We start from the raw sequence: 24,669 nt of genomic DNA, 5'->3' as shown, positions 1-24,669 counted from the left end.
CATGACAAATGCTTTAATTTTGAATAGTACAATGTTATTTTTATGAAATTTAAAGAAAAAGATAGTTATTTCTAAAGATGAAGGAACATTTTACTACTGTAGATCAAAGCCCACCTGTTTTTTGTAAATGTTCAGTTGTTCTTCGAAATGGGCACAGAAATAGGCAACAGTTTCCTTTTCACCTACAAAGAAGTGATACAAAATCTTTTTTTCCTTCCCATGTTTAAGACATATTAGTGTCTACTCCATCTTTATTCTTACTTTTAAATAATTTATTGACAGCCCAAATGAACTAAGATTGCCTAAAACCATCATTTAAAAATGAATGCTAAGTCAAAGATCTGATTTTTTTCCAATTACACTATACTAAAATATATCTGAAAGTGCAAACTATGACATTATGAGATTACTTATATATCCAGTCTACTTCTCAGAAACGCTTTCACGTAGTTTAAAAGAGAATAAAAACGCCTCTAAAACAATATTTTAAAAACCAAAGCTATACTGAATTCTCATGAATACCAACTAAGTTTTGAGAGAGAAATATACTTTAACAATTGTTTAAAAATCAGCCTCATTCAATAATTAGATTTAAATGACTTAGCTATTCCAATACTAAAGACAAGACACTGGAAGAAACAAAATACTCAAGATTTAAATTTTAAAAATTTTAAAAATTAAAAAAAAAAACTTTCAGAGAAAAATATTGGAGTAAAGGCATCTTACTGATTTTTGGTAGATTCCATCTTAAGCTATTTCCTGCTTCTACAAATATTGGCTAGAATTGCTCCTTTCCAAAGTTAAACATTCAATACAGTACTCTTCAAAGCAATAGCAATTTAAAATCTCTGAAGAAAGCTGTTTTGCTCTACTGTTAGAGAAATTTTGTACTGTTAAATGACTTAGTCAACTATTTTTATTCCTATGATTATTACACCACTTTCTATTACATTTTTCAAATACAAGTTATTGTTTTGAATGAAGTATCTGGCAAAGCAAATCCAAACCTAACAGGTATCTAATTTCTTAAAAACTATTCTCTCTGAAATCATCATTTGCAAACAACATAATTGACCTGCTTACTTTTGTCCAGCCGCGGTCTTGGATTATATCGATACCCAACCTGGCTCCAAAAGACAGGCACAGAGCCTCGTGTTTGAACAAATGACAGGGTATGATTATGAACATGAATTAACTGCTCAGTCTCCACATAATTTGCAACATTTCCATTTTTATCCACTCCTCTTCGTTTATAGCGCATTCCTGAAAGAAAATTAAAACAGAAAACGGCAACTTTTTAAAAATTTATTTAGTCTGACTAGATTATGCTTCCTAATCAAATGTATATCTTCCCGGATAGTCTTGGGGATTCAGTGTGCAACTGCCAAGAAGAACAGTATCAACTTACCCCAAATCTTAACTGTATGCATCATTGTTTTTAACAAGTTGAAGCTCAGTTCTTCTGAACTGAAAGAGAAAGGTTTTCCCAAAGGCACTAGCACACAGGAAGGATTTATCACGGTGGTACAGGCTGTCAGTGGAGTGCCAGTATTCTGAAGCACATCTCAAGTGACTTTCTCTCTTCTCTCTATATATGTACCTCCTTTTCATCTTGCTGACTCTTATTCACCCCTCTTCAAAAATTTGTCTCCAATTATATCACAGTATTTAGAGTCCCCAAGCACTTTGAAGCCAACTGTTTCCAAATCCATTATTGTCATTAGCATTTCAACACATCTGCAGCTTTTCCATTCTCGCCTGGATTTGATTTGCATGCTATTAGAGCCCTCCACTCACCTGCTCTGTGCCTACTTCGGCGTGAAATGAGAGCCACTAGAAATCGTGGGTGAATATCATCTACACAGGTGGACTCCTGAGGGGGGGTCTCCGGGCTGCTTTTCTCATCATCAGATGATTCGGTATAATTAACCACAAGTTCTTCAATCTGTACAAAACCTTGGATCATGGGGATAATCCAAAAGTTCACATCTGGGGTCTGAAAACAAAATGAACATCATATTGTTTCTATTCTGTACAGCATTGCTACTTTCTTAAACCCAAACAGTAGTCGGCACATATTTCTCAGTTTATTAGAAGCAGAAACCTTCCATTATTCAACTATATTTTCTGCTTATTGAAGAACACCACGGAAGGAAGGGACAGAGGAGGTCTTTCCTTTTCTTTCTGGTGAATGCAGCCTAAGAGCCAGGCTGCCTGGGTACAAATCCAAGCCACCATTTATTAACTCACTGAGGGGAGTCACCCTCACCATCGCTGTCCTTCTCCGTGAAACAGTAACAACTACTTCATGAAAATGTGAAGATTAAATGGATAATACACATAAAGTGTTCAGCACAGTGCCTGCCATATAGGAAGTATTTAACAAATGTTTATGATTATGATTCTCAACTCCCAATTGTATTAAGGCTTTAATAAAATAAAACCAACTCTGATCACTTTATTATGAAACACATAGGTCTACTTTATTCTCTGACTTAGAAAAAAAAAATTTGCTTCCTCAAGCTAAAATCTAAGTCACAAATGAAACAAACAAAAAAAAAACCCATTTCATAAATGTCTTATTTTAAAATGTCATCCAACATAATTAGGACAGTATTGATTAAAGATTTCTTCTTCTGGTCAGTTGCAGTGGATCAACGTTGTAATCCCAGCACTTTAGGAGGCTGAGGCAGGTGATTCACTTGAGGTCAGGAGTTTGAGACCAGCCTGGGCAACATGGTGAAACCCCGTCTCTATTAAAAATACAAAAAATTAGCTGGGCATGGTGGCGCAAGCTATAATCCCAGCTACTTGGGAGGCTGAGGCAGGAGAATCGCTTGAACCTGGGAGGTGGAGGTTGCAGTGAGCTGAGATCATGCCACTGCACTCCAGCCTGGGTGACAGAGCGAGATTCTGTCAAAAAATAAATAAATAAAAAAGATTTCTTCTTCTGTTCCTTTCAGTTAGACTAAGAAGACAGATTTCTCAACTTATTGTCTGCAGAGACAGTAAAGGATAAAAATGCTCCAGAAAGTTGTTCTTCGTCCTGCTTTCTCTCTTATCTCCATAAGTGTACCCAGGCTTAATCTCAGCATCCACTTCAAATCCACCTCTTCTTCCATCACCAAACACTCCAGATCCTATCTCGCGGTTTTGTTTTGTTTTATGGGGCCTGCAGATTGGATGTTAGGAAAGTGGTAAAAATTGAAAATGGTGAGGTAAAGGATCTATCTGCATTCTTATCACCATTCCCATCATTCATATTTCTGTTCTAGCAATAAATGCAAAACTCTTGACAGACATAGAGAAATTTATGCTGCCAAATGTCACCTTTGAATATGACAACTTCAAGTCGTCAGTTTTAAATGGTAATGTAAAAGCATTCTGACAAAAACTCAGCAAAAACAATTAGAGCTCGATCTTGTCAGCACACAGGACAAATGCTCATTACAGATGCCCCTGCTTTTCTCCTCTACCACTGGGTTTTGGTGGTCACAGTTTGATCAGCATTGCAAACAGAGGTAAGAATAATCTCAGGCCTCATTCTCCATAGAGGCAATTGATGGATATCTAGCGAAGACACCATAGAGTATGGGAAAATCACTGATACTAACCACCAGTAAGGGGGATAAACCAAAAGGAAAAGGTCTGAAATTTCTGAAAGGTTAAAAGATAATATATGACTTTATTCACCTATTTGCCTGCTTTGTTTAGTGTTGAAAAGACAAGTGGCACATAACAGGCCTTCCATAAATATTTGTTGATTGAATGAATTGTCTTCAGACAGTCAATTTTCCAACATACATGACCAAGAAAAGGAAGAAAGTAATCATCAAACCAGAGGAACTTCATGCAATAATCTGATCATATTCTGTATTTTCCCTCAATCAAATACCAGTAGTACAGCAATGGCCTTAGAGATTTGTCTATTCCAATTCCCAGATGGGAAAACAGAGGTGCGGCGAAAGTAAAAATAATTGGTACCATTACAGGAAAACTGGACTTCAACTTTCCCAATAGGTAGAAAGAAAATACCTCTTTTGGCCAGGTGTGGTGGCTCCCATCTGTAATCCCAGCTCTTTGGGAGGCCAAGGTGGGCGGATCACGAGGTCAGGAGATCGAGACCATCCTTGTTAATACAGTGAAACCTGGTCTCTACTAAAAATACAAAAAACTAGCCGGGCGAGGTGGCGGGCGCCTGTAGTCCCAGCTACTCAGGAGGCTGAGGCAGGAGAATGGCGTGAACCCGGGAGGCGGAGCTTGCAGTGAGCCGAGATCGTGCCACTGCACTCCAGTCTGGGCAACAGAGCAAGACTCCATCTCAAAAAAAAAAAAAAAAAAGAAAAGAAAAAAGAAAATACCTCTTTTGCAGGACCTCTACGGACATGAGTTCCACAGCCTTAACTTACCACCATCCTATGGGAATCTGCTAAAAAGACAGGCCTGTGACGAGGCAGTGGAATTGTAAACTGCCTTAAAATAATGCCTTGGTTTTCCTACCTAAATGATTCCCATTCCATAGGAGAAAACATAGTGATCTTTAAAAATGTATCTTAATTAAAAAACATTTGCTTAACAATTATATCCAGATGTTTTAGAAACAAATACACCAATCTCAGTAGGGTTAGAATATTTTAGAAACAACTACTCACACCAATATCAGTAAGATCTTGTAGCATGTATTTATTCCAAAAAAATCGGTCATCAACCTAGAAAAGGTGCAGAAACAACAGTTCAGAAACACATTATTTCAGTTTTCCTACAAAAGCCAAAACAGGCCATCACTTGTTCCCAAGGGCAAACCCTGCTCTATGAGCTGTGAGTGGTACCTTCTGCCAGAGGGGCCGACCATCCCTCTCCCCAGTGCTCTGCCTCTGCACCGAATTGGTCAGGTCATAGGTCAAGCTATAATAAAAGGATTCCGAGTCCATGAACATCTTCAGCAACTCTTCAAGCAATCTCCTCTCCAACTTCTCCTTCTCTTTACTTTCCTTAACCTATAAGAAATTAATGTACTATTACTACAGAAATTAAATGTAAAGTAGTCTGAGGATAACACATAAATTCCTAAGAGAGAAGTGAAAATAATCCCAAGGACATAAGCAGACAGTGCTTCAATATAACAAATGGTTTGAAAATAAATTTTCTGAGTAGAGAATTATCTCTCCATTTAAAAATAATCAAAGATGAATTCAAAGCCCATATCAATTAAACTCTTACTTTCTTTTTATTAGGAGCAGACACATTGGATTTAATATGAGTAAAGGTCTTCAGTAGAAACTTTGAGTCATCAGGAGATGGTATAATCTTCTCTGGTTTGTTAATACCAAAATGATGCTTCTTACAGAGCTAAATAGGAAGAGAAAGATTATTTGTTATTATTAATATCTGCTTGTTAAGTGTTCGAGTGCAAAATTAAATGCTACTGCTCAGGCATTCTGATTAACAGTAAACCTCAAGACTTAGAAAAATTATCAAGTAGACAATTGATGGCACACACAGCTGTGAGTCCCATGATGAGAAAGCTACAGCAGAGGATAAAACACAAAGAATACAGGGCAGGATAGACTTAGGATTTAGAGGTGGAAATTCAGGTTAGGCTCATAATGAGTTCTCCTCTAACGTAACTGAAGAACGAAATGTTCTGGCTGAGGTTATTAATGCTTTGGAAATTAGTATCTAAGAATATAAAAATTGCAAAATGCACATTTGCTATGCTTCAGGGTTATGATTTTACAGGTATCCGTGCTAAACACCGATGCTAATTGAGTGTTTTGGCTGAGAAGATGGCTTAAGAGCCTGCTCTAGTGGGAGCCCTAAAAGCTGGACATTTCAACCACTCCCTCTCCTCCTATGCTCACATGCACTAATGAAATCAGCTTAATAACATACGCTTTGGGTCCAGAGATTAGTTAAACTTGAAGAAGCTGTAATTAGGGGCTGCAGGAGAAGTGCTGCACAACTGACAAGGGTAAGGAAGGGCATGGGAGCGTGAATACAGCTGTGTAAAGATAAGAGTAGGCACAGAAGGTTCTAAAGAAGGCTACCTGGTTAAAGTTGAGGGTTTTACATATAATTTCATGTAGCTCAGCAAACAAAGCAAATATTCTGAAATGTACACACAAATTCTGTTAACAATATGCAGACCAATTCCATTTTTTCAACAAACTAGTTTCATTGCTACACTAAGTAGGAGACTCTTAATAAGAACTAATACTTAATAAATGCTTATTATCATCAGTGTGTTACAAAATAACTATTAACATAAAATGAGAAGAAAGGCGAATTTAAACTTTGATTATCTAAGAAAAGGGGGAGAGAGAGAGCGCGTCCCTGTTTTACTAAATTTGGAAGTAGAAACTAATAACCGGACTAAATTTTCATGTGCAATGGAATCTTCAGATGATTTCAAGCCTTTTCAAAATTATGGCTATCAAAAACTGTCCACACGGGTTTCACACCATGATTACAGCTTTAAGCTGCTCCTGCCCTACCATTAAAGACAAGGGAATAAAGATGAGGCAGAAAAACTTTATATTCCTTCTGCCAGAACAGCTCACTTTATTTCCCTTCAAATAAAACTAGCAAGAACTCCAGGTGACAGTGAAGGAGAGAAGACAGAACCAAGTGTATGGATATAGCACCCCTCTTTCTGTGATGGTTTGTTAGCACACAGGCCCATCCTCCTGTGCCCCTCTGCTCTGCACACCCCCGCTCGACTCCTCTTCCTCAAACACTGCTGTCCTCTCACTCTGCACTCCTCACTGCCTCCAGCTCCAGTCCTCCCATTCTCTCCCCAACCCACCCCTCCACCCCACTTTCACCCCTACCACTCTCCCAAGCTGCTGTCTCCAGCATGATCAATGACCTCCACTTTGCTAAATCCAATGCTCTTGGTTCTTAACCTCTCAGTAGCATCTGAGTCACTCCCTCATCCTACAATACACGGCTTCACCTGGCTCCCACTGGTCACTCCTCCTCTACCGCTTTGACTGGTTCCTTTCCAGCCTCCTGCTTGATGTCTAGGTGCCCCAAGCTTCAGTCCCTGATCCCCTTCTCATCTGCATTCACTCCCTCAGTGATTTCATCCAGACTCATGGATTCCAGTACCATCCACATGCCAACCCAACTTCCCAAATGTTTATTTCCAGCCCAGCTCTCTCCCAAAACTCCAGCCTCACATATCCCAACATTTCCACTGGGATGTCTACCAGACATCTCAAACTTAACACGTCCAAAACCAGACCCTCCCCTCCCCTCCACCAGCTTCACCTCCTAGTCCTCTCTGCCCCCTGCTCACCCCACTCCACCCACATTGGCTTCCTTGCTATTCCTCAACACAGCTGTCCTCTCTGCCCGGACACCCCCTCCCCAGATATCTTACCTCCATCTTCACTCCTGGGCACTCCCTCCACCACACTTACTGTGCTCAACTTTCATTTCCATCAGCGTTTATTACTTTCCAACATACTATAGTTATTGTGCTGATGTTTATCATCTGTCTCCTCCTTCTATAATGTAAGCTCCTTCAAGGCAGGATCTTTGTCTTGTTGACTCCTACCTCTAGTGCCTTAGCAGTGGCTGCCATTGGAGCTTTCACAGCCATCACTCCCTTCTCCCATGAACATGTCGCACACACCCCACCCTCCTTGATACAGCATCACTGGGGCAGCAGAGCAGCAGTTTTAAACAGATGTTCCCCTTTGGTCTCCAGCTACTGCTTTGCTTGTGGCACCAGGCCACTGTTGGCTAGCAATTTTTATATAAAATGTTAATGATTAGGCCTATGAATAACGCTTAAAAACCTGAAAACATGCTTACTTGCTCAAGACCGAGCTACAGATTGTTACAATTTTAGTATTCAAAACGGGATACACAGACACAGTCATCCTTTTTTTTTTTTTTTTTTTTGAGACAGAATTTCGCTCTTGTTGCCCAGGCTGGAGTGCAATGGTGCGGTTTCGGCTCACCACAACCTCCACTTCCTGGGTTCAAGCAATTCTCCTGCCTCAGCCTCCCGAGTAGCTGGGATTACAGGCATGCACCACCATGCCCGGCTAATATTGTATTTTTAGTAGAAACGAGGTTTCCCCATGTTGGTCAGGCTGGTCTCAAACTCCCGACCTCATGTGATCTGCCCGCCTCAGCCTCCCAAAGTGCTGGGATTATAGGCGTGAGCCACCACGCCCGGCCAACACAATCATTCCTTAAGAGCACTCAAGCCAGCAAAATCCTCCCCCTGGGAATCTATCAAAGGTCTGGCTATTTCAAGTAAATGTGCAACAGCACACCTAGTCTGCACCCAGGTTTTCCTCACTCAGGAAGACGGAGTCCATTTTTCTCTTCAAGGTTAGTTTCTGGGATTACGACCTGGGCTCATCATTCACCCCTTTCCTTTGTCCCAACCTCTAACAGCCCCTTTCCTAGCACCTTGGGACATGTTTGTTTACACATGTGAGAATCTTCTTTTAAATCCATTCCTCAAACCTGGAATCCACTCTGAGAGCCAGCAGGGGACAGTGTCCCAGCCACTGGAACTGCAACGACTATAATCTGATTGGGGCAGGTCAAGGAGTAAAGGCTCCAATGACACTGCTTAGGCCTCCTAACTCTGTCTCTCGGAATGTGGCGCTCATGAACACTCCCTGCTGTCTCTTCCTCTGATCCCCATGACAACAATCTCCCCGGGTCCTTCCCCACCTCCGGCTGTTTCTTCTCAGTCTCCTTTGTGGGTCTATCTTTCTTCTCTAAAACTGATGGTATTCCCAGTGTTCTACCCTTAACTCTCTTCTCAGTCTTCATGCTCCATCTAGAAAATGTCACCCTCTTTCCTCATTTTAACTACTACTACGTTTGCTAACGCCACTCCTTCACCCTAATCTCAAGACTGATACGTGACGTCTCCCCTACACTGAGACACACTGTGACGTCTCCCCTACACTGAGACACACTAGACTCTCAAACTCAGCATCTCTAGAACTGAGCAACATCTGCTCCCCAAATATTGTTCCTTCTCCGGTATGTCCTATTTCAGGTAATGATGGCACCAACCACAGGATCATTTAAGCAAGAAACCTTGGAATCATCTTCCATCATTCTCCTTCTCTAAGTCTCTCCTATCAACCCCAACCACTTCATCCTCATTGCTATGGTGTTGATTCAGATCCCTATCTTTTGTCCAGACCAGTATTTCTTCACAGAAGTGCTACCGGTATGGCACACTGGAGATGCTCTATGCAGGATTGATTATCCAACTCAGTGCAGACACTCTAACAGCTCCCCTCATGATCTAGGGAGTTCCACCTGAGCACCAGGCCTCAAGTGCTAAGCATGGCCCCAGGCTCCCATCTCCCATGAAGCCGGGTTAGTCCTCTTTACTGTGTAGGGGCCAAATTCCCACCTGCTACTGTCTGCTTCTAGATGCAGACTCAGAAAGGCTATGGCTTCAGTCTGATCGACTTTAAAAATTACTTATTCTCTAAACTTGGCATTTCCTTCCTTACTGCCTGCCTTCCTCCCTCCCTCCTTCCTTCCTCCCCTCCCCTTTCCCCTTCCCTTTCCTTCCTTCCTTCCTTCCTTCCTTCTTCCTTTCCTTCCTCCCTTCTTTCCTTCTTTGAGACAGAGTCTCACTCTGCTGCCCAGGCTAGAGTGCAATGGCGCAATCTCAGCTTGCTGCAACCTCTGCCTCCCAGATCCAAGGGGTTCTCCCACCTCAGCCTCTGGAGTAGCTGTAACTACAGGCACGTGCCACCATGCCTGGCTAAGTTTTGTATTTTTAATAGAGACAGGGTTTCACCATGTTGGCCAGGCTGGTCTTGAACTGCTGACCTCAACTGATCTGCTCACCTCAGCCTCCCAAAGCGTTGGGATTACAAGCATGAGTCACCACATCTGGTCTCTTCTATTTTTATTTCTTTTATCTACCCTCATCCTGGCCTTGAAACAGAGTTAATATAAGCCCATCATCCCTTAACTTCCTTATGTACAATTCCAAAATCCAAAAAACTCTAAAACCTGAAAGTGTATTTTTTAAGTTAAAAACTCATTTAATGACAAAGCATGCCCTGAATTGATATGAAGATACTGATAATCATCACTTACCTCCCTTAGTATGAATAGTCATACAATTCTTTAAAAAACATTAATGTGTTTTATTGTAGGGTAATGCTTCAGAACCACTTTAGACTGTAGAAAATACATGGAATAACCATTTGAAAACCCCCAAAAAACTTGAATTCTAAAACAAATATGGCCCCAGGAAGTTCAGATAAGGATTGTGGATCTGTATAACAAAGTTCAAACTCATGGAAACACCTTTACTGGAAGGCTTTCTCTGTCTCTTAAAAGTGATTTTTTTCTAAATAAAAATTTTAAATTGCTGGCCAGGTGCTGGGGCTCACACCTATAATCCCAGCACTTTGGGAGGTTAAGGCAGGCGGATCGCTTAAGCCCAGGTATTCAACACCAGCATGGGGAATACAGTGAGACCTCATCTCTTCAAAAAATAGAAAAAAAAAAATTAGCCGAGGGTGGTGGCGCATGCCTGTAGTCCCAGCCACTTGGAGGGCTGAAGGCAGGAGGATCGTGCCACTGCATTCCAGCCTGTGTGACAGAGCGAGACCCTGTCTCAAACAAATGAGATTACTATAAATGTAAACATTTCCAATGAGTATGTCAGAATCTTCTACACAGTTACCTTTAGAAAATAAAGTACAGAGCACTACCTTTCTGAAACGGTTAAATTCAGTCCTGACAAAAAACAGGGATAGAGAAAATTACTTAGGATTCCTTCCCAGTCCTAAGGGATTTTGTTTACACAGAGCTCCAGGGATTACAATGCACAGCACTGGCAACAGGGTCACCTTCCCTTTTCCAGAGGCCCAGCCAGTTTTGTGTGGTACATGGTTAGGTCCTTATCACAACTCTGAAACACGAGATTTCAAAAAGAAAGTACCACAGCTACAACTCCCAGCTACTTCTCCACAAGCTCCACGGCACTTCCCTAGTTTTTTAATTGTGCTTGCAACTTACATCTTATGACTGAGATTAAGGGTTGATGTTGCTGCTGCCATTTAAGAAAAGGGACATAAATAATTTTATGTGAAAAGCTGGTATCTATATCCATCTGAAGCTAAAATTTTAAACAGATGTCTGATGGAAACTAAACAGGGAAAATGATGCGGTTATCTATTAAGGCAATGAGATACGCAAATAAGATATGCAGACATAGGACAAAACCTATATAACTTTAAAGGGTATTTTTTCTCTAAAGAAGCAACATCTATGTCCTCATTGTTTAAACCATTACAGATTCCTCGTACCCTCATACAGATTTCTAAATTTTCTTTTTTAGAGACAGGGTCTCACTCTACCATCCAGGCTGGAGTGCTGTGGTGCAATCACAGCTCACTGCAGCCTCAAACTCCAGAGCTCAAGCAATCCTCCTGCCTCAGCCTCCTGACTACCTGTGACTACAGGTATACACCACTACACCCAGCTAATTTTTTTTTTTTTTTGAGACGGAGTTTCACTCTTGTTGCCCAGGCTGCAGTGCAATGGCATGATCTCTGCTCACCACAACCTCTGCCTCCCAGGTTCAAATGATTCTCCTGCCTCAGCCTCCAGAGTAGCTGGGATTATAGGCATGTGCCACCATGCCCAGTTAATTTTGTATTTTTAGTAGAGACGGGGTTTCTCCATGTTGGTCAGGCTGGTCTTGACCTCAGGTGATCCGCCCACCTCAGTCTCCCAAAGTGCTGGGATTACAGGCGTGAGCCACCACACCCAGCCAACACTCAGCTAACTTTTAAATTTTTTATAGAGACAGGGTCTTGCTATGTTGCCCAGGCTGGTCTCGAACTCCTGGCCTGAAGCAATCCTCCCACCTCGGCCACCCAAAGTGCCGAGATTACAAGCATAAGCCACTGCACTTGACCCCACCTCTCTCTCTCTCTCTCTTTTTGGAGATAGTGTCTCATTCCATCGCCCAGGTTGGAGTGCAGGGGCACGATCACAGTTCACTGCAGCCTCAAAGTCCTGGGCTAAGGTGATCTCCCAGGTAGCTGGGACTACAGGGATGTACCACCACACGTGGCTGTTTTTGTAGAGGCAAAGTCTCACCATGTTACCCGGGCTGGTCTCAATCCCCCTGCCTCGGCCTCCCAAAGTGCTGGGATTATAGGCATAAGCCACTGTGCCTGGCCTCTTTACATCATTTTTGTAAAATAGCACACTGTTTTGAAAATCAGGCACAGTGGCTCACGTCTATAATCCCAGCACTTTGGGAAGCCAAGGCGGGTGGATCACCAGGTCAGTAGATCAAGACCATCTAACCAGGCTGACACAGTGAAAACCCATCTCTGCTAAAAATACAAAAAATTAGTCGGGTGTGGTAGCACATAACTGTAGTCCCAGCTACTCGAGAGGCTGAAGCAGGAGAATCATTTCAACCAAGGGAGGCGGAGGTTGCAGCGAGCCGAGATCACGTCACTGCCCTCCAGCCTGGGGGACAGAGCAAGGCTCTGTTTCAAAAAAAAAAAAAAAAAAAGTCAGTCTGGCAGTTCCACAAAAGGTTAGAGTTACCATATGACCCAGCAATTCCATTCCTAGGTACACACCCAAGAGAGATAAAAACAAATATACCACCAAGAACTTGTACGCAAAATGGTTTATGACAGCATTATTCATAATAGCTAAAAGGTGGAAACAATTCAAATGTCCATCAACTGATGAACAAAGAAATAAAATGTGACATACCCATACAAAGGATTATCTGGCAATAAAGAAAAATAAAGTACTGCTACACATTACAACTGGAACGAAACTTAAAAGCTATGCTAGGTGAAAGAAGTCCATCACAAAAGGCCACGTGGCGTATTATTCTGTTTATATGAGATGTCCAGAACAGACAAATATTTATAGAGACAGAAAGGAGATTAGTGGTTGCATGGTGCTGGGGAGCTGGAGTTTGGAAGGAAATGAGGAGTGGCTGCTAACGAAGACGGGGTTTTTTCGGGGGATGATGAAAGGTTCTAAAATTGATTGTGGTGATAACCACATGACTCTGAATACACTAAAAACCATTGACTTATATACTTTAAATGGATGAACTGTATGGTATTTGAATTGTTTTTTTTAATTGGCAAACAAATAAGGCATATATTTGAGATAAAAAGACAACAGAGGCAGAAAACTAGAAATTCTATTAATACCCATCTCTGAAATAAGATTGCTTCTGCTCCAATTACAGAACACAGACTTAGGCTTTAGCAAATCTGGGAACAGTGACCACACTAAAGGATGCTGCTGGAATAAATGCAGCTTATTCAAACTGATACACAGACATCCAAATCAGAAAGTCATACTAAGGAGGAATAAGTAGTTTTGTTTAACAAAGTCTTCCTGTGTTCTTAAAAAAATAATAAGACTAGAGGAAAATATGTAAAAATGCAAAACAGAAAAACTATTCTGAAACATGTGAAAGTAACACTGGTCCTCCAAAGAGCCTAGGTACAAATGGAAACACCCACCAAAACTCAGTAGAATATTGATAACAATTATTTCCAAGTGGGGGAATTGCTTTTCTTCTCTTTTACAATTTACTGTATAATCAAAAAACACAATGTAAAAAGGATGAAGCTTCCAAAAACTCTTTTAAATTGAGTTACATGGAAATTGAAATAAAGATACCAAGATTTAAATTAACCTGTTAAAAGAAAATAAAGTCGTGATTTTCAACATGTGGTTATTTGCCCTTCCTGCTGTTCACTGTTGTAAAGCTCCTTTACCATAAAACAGGATTACAAGGAAAGAAAAAAATGGCGAAAGTGCAAATTGCTAAAATTGTAATCTCTTGAGAAAGGTGTACCAAACTATTCACTGAGATAGGATCTGGAAATACTTTCTCTGTTGTTACTTTTACTCCTAATTAGCAGAGTCATTACGTATATTCAGCTCTTAATGTGAAGCACGATCTTGCCGCCCCTGAGAAGTGCAGTAGTTTATGCTGTACAGCCCAACAGCTGTCAAAATAATTATGTCTATGGAGGAAATCTCACTTTCCTTTTTATTTGAATATAATCTCTTTCCCTTAGATTATCGAGAGAAAGAAAAGGGAAAGTAAGAAGAATAATGAAGTTCTTAAAGCTTTGATAATATTCACACTTTGGGGCTTAAAAACTCCATGTAAATGTTAGTTCCTAAAGCCATCTTGGTTTTTTCCCCATTTATTAGTCAGCTACTAGTCTCAAAAATGTTACAGATTGGTGGCCATGAAGGACATCAGAAAACCTCCCTGAAGGCCTCAACCTTTTCTGAATGAGGTGTGACATTTAATTTCCCCAGAACTAGGAGTGCCAAATATGCAAATCCTGACTGGCGGATGGACAAAGTGCTGGGAGGGCTGGCTCCCGGCTCTAAATCAAACTGCCAGAGACCCCAGGCTTAGTGCTCAAACCCGAATGCCAGGCCAAAGGGTGCCCACCTTCAAGGGAAAGGTCTGTGATAACAAGCCATCCTGATCTTTCAGTGTTTCAGCAAAACCATCCAAAAGACATTGCCAGCAAATTTATTGGCTTAGGAAACTAATACAATTTTTGCTAGTCTGGCTGCTCTTCACCAAAAAAAAAAAAAAAAAAAAAAAAAAAAAAAAACGCAAACAAAAACTATAAACATCTGCTTTTAATAGGCCTAATTGCCGCCTAGGCTTTTTGTCTCTCGATCAGCAATAGTGAATAGTGTTCTAGCATAAGTACCAACAAAAGGAGAATAAGAACTCTGAACTTTTTTCGATTCCTGTAACAAATAATAATCAGAGTCCGCTTCAATTCATTTTAATGTTTCTTAAAATTCAACTGTCAAACTTCCAGTGACACTTAAAGCATAAAAATAGCTTCATTTTTACTTATTCTTAAGGCAATTTAACCCTGTCCCCAAACTTCCTCCCCAAGAACTCTACATGGAAAAACATGTGCTGAGTTGTGGGGCAGTGTGTGCTTTGCTATCATTACCTGCTGTTCAGGTAACAGGGCGGCAGCTCAGCAGAGTTACACAGGACCAGGCAGCCTGAGTCTAGATCCAGGCCCCACCTGTACCAGCTGTGTGACTTAACCCTTGCCAGGCTGCCTTTGTTTTTATTTTATTTTCTGAAATCCACTCATTTTTTCCCCCCCACAAGACAAGGTCTGGCTATGTTACCCAGGCTGGTCTCGAACCCCTCAGCTCAAGCGATCCTCCAGCCTCAGCCTGTCAAAGAAAGGAGCCACCCACCTAGCCTCCTTTCTTTATTTGTAGTAATGCCCACTTCACAGGGTGGTCCTAAGGACTAAATATTATCATCTATGTAATACACAGGGCCCGCCTGGCACAATGAACCAACAGTGAACAAAACAGGCTATGGCTACATCAGAGTGAAGACAATTCCTAGGCATGAAATCCCCACACTGAGAGCAAACAGGACATAAATGCTTTCATGGGTTACTTCTACGAGGAGGCAGCACCTTGCGGGAAAAAAACACTAGCCCTAGGCAATCTCATATATTTCGTCCTTAAATCACTCTACTTGTGGACTTGAGCTCTTCTCTGGAAAATATACAGATTACATTAGACGAGTGACTGTCTTCCTTTTAAAAGCCTTTCTTTTTAAACTGTAATAGGGTAATTAGAAAATTTTCAAGAAATGCGGATAAAAGAGGATATAATAAGAGGTCTCCTTTTCTTAACTCACTCCTTTTCCCTAGAAGTTTTCAAACTGTATTGTGGCCCTAGGGCTCCCTGGAAACAGAAGGTGGCTTCCAAGGAGAGATCAAGTAGACAGAGCCCTAGAGATTCCCCCAACACTACTTCAACCACAGTGGCCCTGCTTTTATGTGTCTTCTATACTAGATTTCATGGATTTTCAGACAAGGGTTCCACTACTAAAATGAAGTTGGAAAATCATAGGATTAAATTATTTTAAAAACATTACCCAGCTCTAAAAATGTAAGCCTGTGGTCTACTGAACCAAATCCTCATATTTGCTATTACATTTATATCAGGTTTCCATATAATTTCTCTTTATTTCATCTTACCTCTAGCTCAAGATCCTGAGGTTCCATTTCAGAAAGTGATAGCACAGCAATTTTGGTAACTTTACAGACCTCATGGTCTCCTGGGAGTTTGCCCACCAATGCTTTCTGCCGAATTAGAATAAGCCACCATGGAAGATCTGAAAGAGGAGAGTCATAATAAAGTCTGGCGTTTTTAGAGTGCTACTGTTCTGACAAGTTGAAGGTGAATAACCTAACAACGATAACAAAAAAAAAAAATGTGCATCCAAAATAAACTTTTAAAGTAAAACATGTCACAAAGACATAAAATAACCCTTAAACATGTGAAAAGATGTTCAATCTCACTCATAATCAGAGAAATGTAAATTAAAACCAGTTGTGACACCATGCTCACCCATCAGATTGGGAACAATTAACCAGAATGACAACACATGTGCTGGCGAGGCTGCGCGAAAACTGAAACAGCTGTGCAGGTGAGACTACCAACGACAAATACAACTTTTCTGGAAGGAAATTTAGCAGTACCTAACAATACAACAAATGCACTTACCTTTAATCAGTCCAGTGATCCCACCCTTGGGAATTTACCCTGAGGGTACACCTCAACAACAAAGTATATACACTGAAGCCTATTTTATAATTACAAAACACTGGAAACAGCCTAATGTCCAGATACAGGACAGTGGTTGAATAAACTATGGCACATCCATGCAATGGAGTACTATGCAGCTGTAAAAAAAAAAAAAAAGTATTCTATAGATTAATAAGGAAGGATTCCTGGATGCATTAAGTAGATAAACTGAATATATTATTAACATACCGCCATCCCTTGGTATCTGCGGGGGACTGGCTCCAGGACCCCCGTGGATACCAAATTCCACGGATGCTCAAGTCCATCATGTAAAATGGCATAGTATTTGTATATAACCAACGCACATCCTCTCATATACTTGAAATCATCTCTAGATTGCTTACAATACCTGATATAATCTAAATGCTATGGTAAACAGTTTTTAAACTGTATTGTTTAAGGAATAATGATGAGAAAAAATGTCTATACATGTCCAGTACAGATGTAACCATCCTTTTTTTTTTTCCAAAAATTTTCCATCCATGGTTAGTTAGAGCCACAGATAGAGAACTCAATGGATACACAGGGCCGACTGTACATAATAAGGCTATGTTACAATAACATAATAAATACATGTTTTTGTTTTTGTTTTGAGACTGGATCTCACTCTGTCACCCAGGCTAGAGTGCAGTGGTGCAATCTCAGCTCATGGCAGCCTCTGCCTCCTGGGCTCAAGCAATCCTCCCACCTCAGCCTCTAAAGTAGCTGGGACCACAGGCATGCACCACCATGCCCAGCTAATTTTTGTACTTTTTTTAGAGATGGGGTTTTGCCATGTTGCCCAGGCTAGTCTCAAACTGCTGGGCTCAAGCAATCTGCCAGCCTTGACCTCCCAAAGTGCTGGGATTATAGGAGTGAGCCACCGTGCCCAGCCAATAAAATATATTATCAAATCAAAGCATAAAAGAATACCTAGATTGTACTACCCTTCATGTAAGAAAGAAAATATGAGGTGATACATATCTATACATACAGTCACGTACCACATAATGATGTTTCAGTCAATGATGGGCTACATATGCAGTAGTGGTCCCTTAAAATTATAATGGAGCTGAAAAATTCCTGTCACTTAGTGACATCGTAACGTAGCATGACATATTACGTGTGTGTGTGATTCTGGTATAAACCTACTGCACTGCTAGTGACAGAAAAGTATACAACATACAATTACATATGTACATAAGACTTGATAATGATAATAAATGAATGTTACTGGTTTATGTATTTGCTATACTATGCTTTTTATCATTATTTTAGGTGTACTCCTATTTATAAATAAGGGTAAAAAGAAAATGTTTTTGCACAGTTGTACAATGTGTTTGTGTTTTAACCTGTTATTACAGAAGAGTCAAAAAGTTTTAAAACATTAAAGAGTTTATAAAGTAAAAAAGTTACGGTAAGCTAAGGTTAATTTAGTATTGAAGAAAGAAAAAAATTTTGGCAGGGCATGGAGGCTCATTCATGCCTGTAATTCCAGCACTTTGAGAGACCCAAGTAGGAGGATTGCTTGAGCCCAGGACCTCAAGACCAGCCTGGATAACATATGGAGACCTCGTTTCTACAAAAAATTTAAAAATTAGCCAGGAGTTGGGACACGCACCTGTAGTCCCAGCTACTCAGGAGGCTGAGGTAGGAGGATTGCTTAAGCCTGGGAGGTTGATGCAGCAGTGAGCCATGGTCATGCCACCGCACTCCGGCTTGGGTGACAGGGAAAGATCCCATCTCATAAAAAATAAAAAATAAAACAAACAAAAAAATAAAAACCAAAAAAAATTTTAAAAAAAGAAAGGAGAAATTTTAAAATAAAGTCAGTGTCGCCTACACGTATGGTGTATATAAAGTCTACAGTAGTGTACGATAATGTCCTAGGCCTTCACATTCACTCACTGACTCATCCAGAGCAACTTCTGGTTCCGCAAGTTCCATTCATAGTTAAGTACCCAATGCAGGTGCACCATTTTTATCTTTTACACCATATCTTTTATACAGTATTTTTACTGTACCATTTCTATGTTTAGATGAAATTGCCCAACAATGCATTTCTCATTAAGTGATGCATAACTATATGTATCCATGCATTTGTACAAAAACAAGAGGAGAGAGAAGTCAGTGAGATTAGTTATCTCCACAGAGTAGGTGGAAATGAGGTAGAAAGAAGAGGGGATGGGAATAGGATAAAAGAGATGAGGGGGAAATGACAGTTCTCTGAGTATGCCCTGGCAAATGACTGACCGGTCTCTCAGTAGAATTCTGACTCTTAGAACAATGGTAATGTTTCACATATCCCTTCAAATAAATAGTTCAAATCAACCAGAATGTGGGAGAACCTCAAACTGCAAACCCAACTCTATTAAAAATTAAGACTAGGCCGGGCATGGTGGCTCAAGCCTGTAATCCCAGCACTTTGGGAGGCCGAGACGGGCGGATCACGAGGTCAGGAGATCGAGACCATCCTGGCTAACACGGTGAAACCCCATCTCTTCTAAAAAATACAAACAATTAGCCAGGCGTGGTGGCGGGCACCTGTAGTCCCAGCTACTCGGGAGGCTGAGGCAAAAGAATGGCGCGAACCCGGGAGATAGAGCTTGCAGCGAGCCAAGATCGCGCCACTGCACTCCAGCCTGGGCGACAGTGCGAGACTGTCTCAAAAAGTAAATAAATAAATAAACAAATAAATAAACAAATAAATAAGAATAGAACTAAACTGTAGGAGATAGAAAAAGAAAAAATTAACCAAAGTAACTTCAGAAAACTATTTGGTAAAGATAAAGACAAAAAAAACCGTATGCACTATTGTACTCTGGTTACTAAATTTATTTTTCAGAAGAGTATGGGTTGGTAATTCTCCAACTACTTTGTGTGTACACTAGGACTGAACAGAGAACTAAATATATTGAGGAGAATGGAGGGAAAATGATAAAACAACCTAAAGAAACCTTTAATAAATACAAGACAGAAAGAAGCAAACACCCAATCTTTCCAATCCAAATTTCTACTTCTCACAAGAGACTTTTAATTAAACGAAAAATAGTCTAAGAAAGACAGCGTGCAAAAGCAATTTTTCACTTTATGAGAGTACACCATTAAAAAAAACACTCCCCAATTAGACCCCCAACCAAAAATTATTGAAATGGTGTTTCAGGAATTTATTATAGAAAAATAACACCATGTATTTCCCATATAAAAGAATTTTTATAAAGGATATACAGGCTGGGCACAGTGGTTCACACCTATAATCCTAGCACTTTGGGAGGCCAAGGTGGGCAGATCACATGAGGCCAGGAGCTCAAAACCAGCCTGGCCAACATTTCAAAACTCTATCTCTACTAAAAATACAAAAATTAGCCAGGCATGGTGGTGCACATATGTAATCCCAGCTACTCGGAGAGCTGAGGCATGAGAATCGCTTAAACTCGGGAGGCAGAGGTTGCAGTGAGCCAAGATGGCACCACTGAACTCCAGCCTGGGCGAAACAGTGAGACTCTGCCTCAAAAACACATTTTTAAAAATAAGTAAATAAAAATAAAAAGGATATGTAATATCTTCATTTCCCCCATTTATTCCCCAAGTATTGATCAACTCTCATTTTAGAAATGGTGCTTTTGGAGATATGCTTTAAGCATTTCATAAATGCAAAAGTTTGGAAACATTTCATAATTCCTTATAAAACAGGGTGGAAATTTACTTCAAAGTTTTAAGGCTTTTATAGGCCATTTCCCTATTATCATTAAACATTAACTGAAGACCCACCATGTGCTAGGAAATTAATCAGGCATGAATAGACATTACCAAGCATCTTGTAGGGGTTATGTGAAACATTACCTGTTAGCTGCTTGGCAACAAACCTAACATGTAAATCTTCCTAAAAAGCATATAACAGATAACAAACCGTTCAATGTCAATAAATTTTGTTGAATAAAAAGAAATTCTTACAATAGGTCTCTTAACCTCACAGGAATAATTTCTATCTTATTTTATCTTATTTATTTATTTTTCTTTTCTGAGATGGAGTCTCGTGCTGTTGTGAGGCTGGAGAGCAGTGGCGCAATCTCAGCTCACTGCAACCTCCACCTCCCGGGTTTAAGCAATTCTCCCGCCTCAGCCTCTTGGGTAGCTGGGACTACGGGCGCCCACCACCACACCTGGCTAATTTTTGTAGTTTTTTTTTTTTTTTTTTTTTTTTTTTTTGAGGCGGAGTCTCGCTCTGTCGCCCGGACTGGAGTGCAGTGGCCAGATCTCAGCTCACTGCAAGCTCCGCCTCCCGGGTTTACGCCATTCTCCTGCCTCAGCCTCCTGAGTAGCTGGGACTACAGGCGCCCGCCACCTCGCCCGGCTAGTTTTTTTGTATTTTTAGTAGAGACGGGGTTTCACCGTGTTAGCCAGGATGGTCTCGATCTCCTGACCTCGTGATCCGCCCGTCTCGGCCTCCCAAAGTGCTGGGATTACAGGCTTGAGCCACCGCGCCCGGCCCTGTAGTTTTTTTTTTATGTGTGTTTTTTTTTGTTTTTTAGTAGAGACGGGGTTTCACCCTATTGGCCAGGCTGGTCTCAAACGCCTGACCTTGCGATCCGCCCGACTCGGCCTCCCAAAGTGCCAGGATTACAGGCGTGAGCCACCGCGCCCGACCATTTCTATCTTATAGTGAACAATTTACAGTTGGGCCAGGCATGGTGGGTCATCCCTGTAATCCCAGCACTTTGGGAGGCTGAGGAGGGAGGATTACTCAAGGCCAGGGGTTCAAAAACAGCCTGGCCAGCATAGCAAGACTCCAGCCCTATAAAAATTGTTTTTAAAAATTAGGCCGGGCGTGGTGGCTCAAGCCTGTAATCCCAGCACTTTGGGAGGCCGAGACGGGTGGATCACGAGGTCAGGAGATCGAGACCATCCTGGCTAACACGGTGAAACCCCGTCTCTACTAAAAAAAACAAAAAACTAGCCGGGCGAGGTGGTGGGTGCCTGTAGTCCCAGCTACTCGGGAGGCTGAGGCAGGAGAATGACATAAACCTGGGAGGCGGAGCTTGCAGTGAGCTGCGATCGGCCACTGCACTCCAGCCTGGGCGACAGAGCGAGACTCCGTCTCAAAAAATTAAAAAAAAAAAAATTAGCCAAGGCCAGGTGCAGTGGCTCATGCCTGTAATCCCAGCATTCTGGGAAGCTGAGGTGAGTGGATCGCTTGAGTCCAGAAGTTTCAAACCAGCCTGGGCAACACAGCAAAACCCCATCCCTGCAAAAGATACAAAAGTTATCTGGGCATGGTGGTACATGCCTGTAGTCTCAACTATTCAGGAGGCTGAGCGGGGAAGATCATTTCAGCCCAGGAGTTCAAGGCTGCAGTGAGCTATGACTGCATCACTGTACTCCAGCCTGAATGACAGAGCAAGACCATGTCTCTAAAAAAATAAATAATAAATCTTCATGACTCAAAGACCTCTCTCTCTCTCACACACACACACACACACACACACACACACACACACACACACACACACACACAAAGGTCCTTCCTAGTTTACATCTTCTTGCCCTGATTTGCTCTGGATTCATTTCACATCAACATTACAAATTATGATTTTAATAAATTCAATAACAAAACCACAATGTACATTATCAAATAGAGTATCTTTCCAATAAACCATCTAATGGTATAGTGCCAAAAATATAAAATTTTTAACTTTCAAACACAGGTTTTATTTCACATACAAACTCACTTGGAAAACCAAGAGGCATCTTTTTTCCCACAAAAACACTGGTATTGCCAATACTTAAACTCAGCTTACACATTCAAATACATTTTAAAATAAAATATACATTTTTTAGCGTTAACTACTCATATACAAAAATGTGAAAAATCTATGTGCTTTTTAAAAGGTTACAGATATTCAATATGCCTTGCAGTTATGATGAAGATTAAATCTGAGAAAATATAATGTAACAGAAACAACGCCTTCTCAATAGTAGCCTTCCTTTTTCAAGGAGGCTTCAAATGTCCTAGACTATGAGGTCAGAACTTGGACTCAAGTTTTAGCTCCATCATTTACTTCTTGTACACTTCAAAGCATAATACTTAGCTGCTCCGATTCTGTTTTCTTATATGAAAACTGGGATAAAACTGCCTACTTCAGAGAATGGCTATGAGGATTAACAATTTGTATAATTCATGTTATTCCTAAAATGTTTATTGAACATCTACTGTAAGTATCACAAGGCAATTTATGTCTTTTTTTTTTTTTTGAGACAGAGTGTCACTCTCTCTCCCAGTGCAGTGGCGCGATCTTGGCTCACTGCAAGCTCCGCCTCCAGGGTTCACGCCATTCTCCTGCCTCAGCCTCCCCGAGTAGCTGGGACTACAGGCGCCCACCACCACACCCAGCTAATTGTTTGTATTTTTTAGTAGAGTCGGGGTTTCACCATGTTAGCCAGGATGGTCTCGATCTCCTGACCTTGTGATCCGCCCGCCTCGGCCTCCCAAAGAGCTGGGATTATAGGCGTGAGCCACCGCGCCCAGCCTTGTGTCTATTTTTATTACCACTACACCCTGCTAATAGATTCCATTTCCAACCTATAGTTGAAAAACTAAAAAACATTCAAATAATGTGCCCCAGGCTTGCAACTGGCCAATAGGATTTTTTTAAAACTTCCCTTTTAGACATCTTCAAACATACATAAAAGTAGAGAGAGCAATATAATCAAACCAAATCCACCCACCACCTAGACCCAGAAGTTATCAATCCATGACTCAGTCTTCTATGACATCCAACTTTTTTTTTCCCAATGACTCTGTACCTGTCTTTTAATTTTAAAGAATTCCAAATCTAGAAAGTAAAAAAGAAACCCCATGGGCTTTGGGTTAAAAACCTGAGTTCTATTCTATTTGAGGCTGGGCACGGTGGCCCACGCTTGTAATCCCAGCACTTTGGGAGGCCAAGGCAGGAGGATTGCTTCAGCCCAGGAGACCAGCCTGGGCAACATGGGGAAACTCTGTCTCTACAAAAAAAATTTTAAAAATTAGCCAAGCATGATGGAGCAATCCTGTAGTTCCAGCTGCTCAGGAGGCTGAGAGTGGAAGGATCACCTGAACCCAGGGAGGTCAAGGCTGCAGTGAGCCATGATCACGCCACTGCAGTCCAGCCTGGGCAACAAGAATGAGAGACACAGAAGGAAAGGGAAAGGAAAGAGAGAGAGAGAGAAAGGAGAGAGAGAGAGAGAAAGAGAGAAAGAGAAAGAGAGAGAAAGAGAGAGAGAGAAACAGAGAGAGAGAGAGAGAGAGAGAGAGAAAGAAAGAAAGAAAGAAAGAAAGAAAGAAAGAAAGAAAGAAAGAAAGAAAGAAAGAAAGAAAGAAAGAAAAAAGGAATTATATTTGATAATCCAGTTTCTTCCAGAAATAAATGGCAAAAAAAAAATTTTGGATTCTAGCATAATCAAATATATAAAATTTTCTTTGACTGATTTTTCCCCGTAAGGAAACCTAAAGAGAATGTGAGTGAAGAAAACTTCCAACCACTTATCATACCATTTTCCAAAGAAGAGAGAAATTAAGGTAGATAACTTAGATTATAACATGTAGATATCTATTTCCTTACAAATTTTACTTAGTTTAGTTTTTTTTATTTTTGATCTATTTGTAAGAATGAAACAGTGAGGAAAAAAACTAACATCAAGCTTTACTATGTGCTGTATATTTTTCATTTGCTAAACCTCAGCCTTGTGGAAAAAGCATGGACTCTAGATGTAATATAAAAGGTTATAAACTAACTATACATGTTGTAAAGAAATGGAATATTATATATTTAGCAAAGTTTTTCAGACATTGAGAAACCAATAATATATTAATAGATGGGAGTCCACTGATGTGGCCACATATAAATATATACATACACAAAAGCATTAATATAGGCCACTTCCATATGTAATAGAAAAAAGGTGTCAGAACATTAGCAACAGGAGCAATAAGGTTTCTGGGACTAATTCCAATTAAGAAATGTCTAGGTTGGA

The 24,669-nt window shown here is 40.7% G+C and overlaps 1 protein-coding gene across 2 annotated transcripts in view; it reads right to left on the bottom strand.

Annotated features, from left to right (window-relative positions):
• Positions 1 to 24,669, bottom strand: part of INPP5F (inositol polyphosphate-5-phosphatase F) — a 104,404-nt gene that overhangs the window by 30,174 nt on the left and 49,561 nt on the right. For both annotated transcript variants that reach the window (XM_010375982.2, XM_030940795.1), the window contains 7 exons: positions 16,068 to 16,204; positions 5,221 to 5,349; positions 4,830 to 4,997; positions 4,653 to 4,709; positions 1,798 to 1,996; positions 1,084 to 1,263; positions 115 to 182 (listed from right to left, as the gene is read on the bottom strand). In XM_010375982.2, the coding sequence (XP_010374284.1) occupies positions 115 to 182; positions 1,084 to 1,263; positions 1,798 to 1,996; positions 4,653 to 4,709; positions 4,830 to 4,997; positions 5,221 to 5,349; positions 16,068 to 16,204 (938 nt within the window). The remainder of the gene's footprint in view (positions 1 to 114; positions 183 to 1,083; positions 1,264 to 1,797; positions 1,997 to 4,652; positions 4,710 to 4,829; positions 4,998 to 5,220; positions 5,350 to 16,067; positions 16,205 to 24,669) is intronic.

The sequence above is a fragment of the Rhinopithecus roxellana genome, chromosome 11 (genome assembly GCF_007565055.1).
Source record: "Rhinopithecus roxellana isolate Shanxi Qingling chromosome 11, ASM756505v1, whole genome shotgun sequence".
Taxonomy (NCBI): Eukaryota; Metazoa; Chordata; class Mammalia; order Primates; family Cercopithecidae; genus Rhinopithecus; species Rhinopithecus roxellana.
The sequence above is the reverse complement of the archived record's forward strand: the minus strand, read 5'-3'. Positions and strand labels throughout refer to the sequence as shown.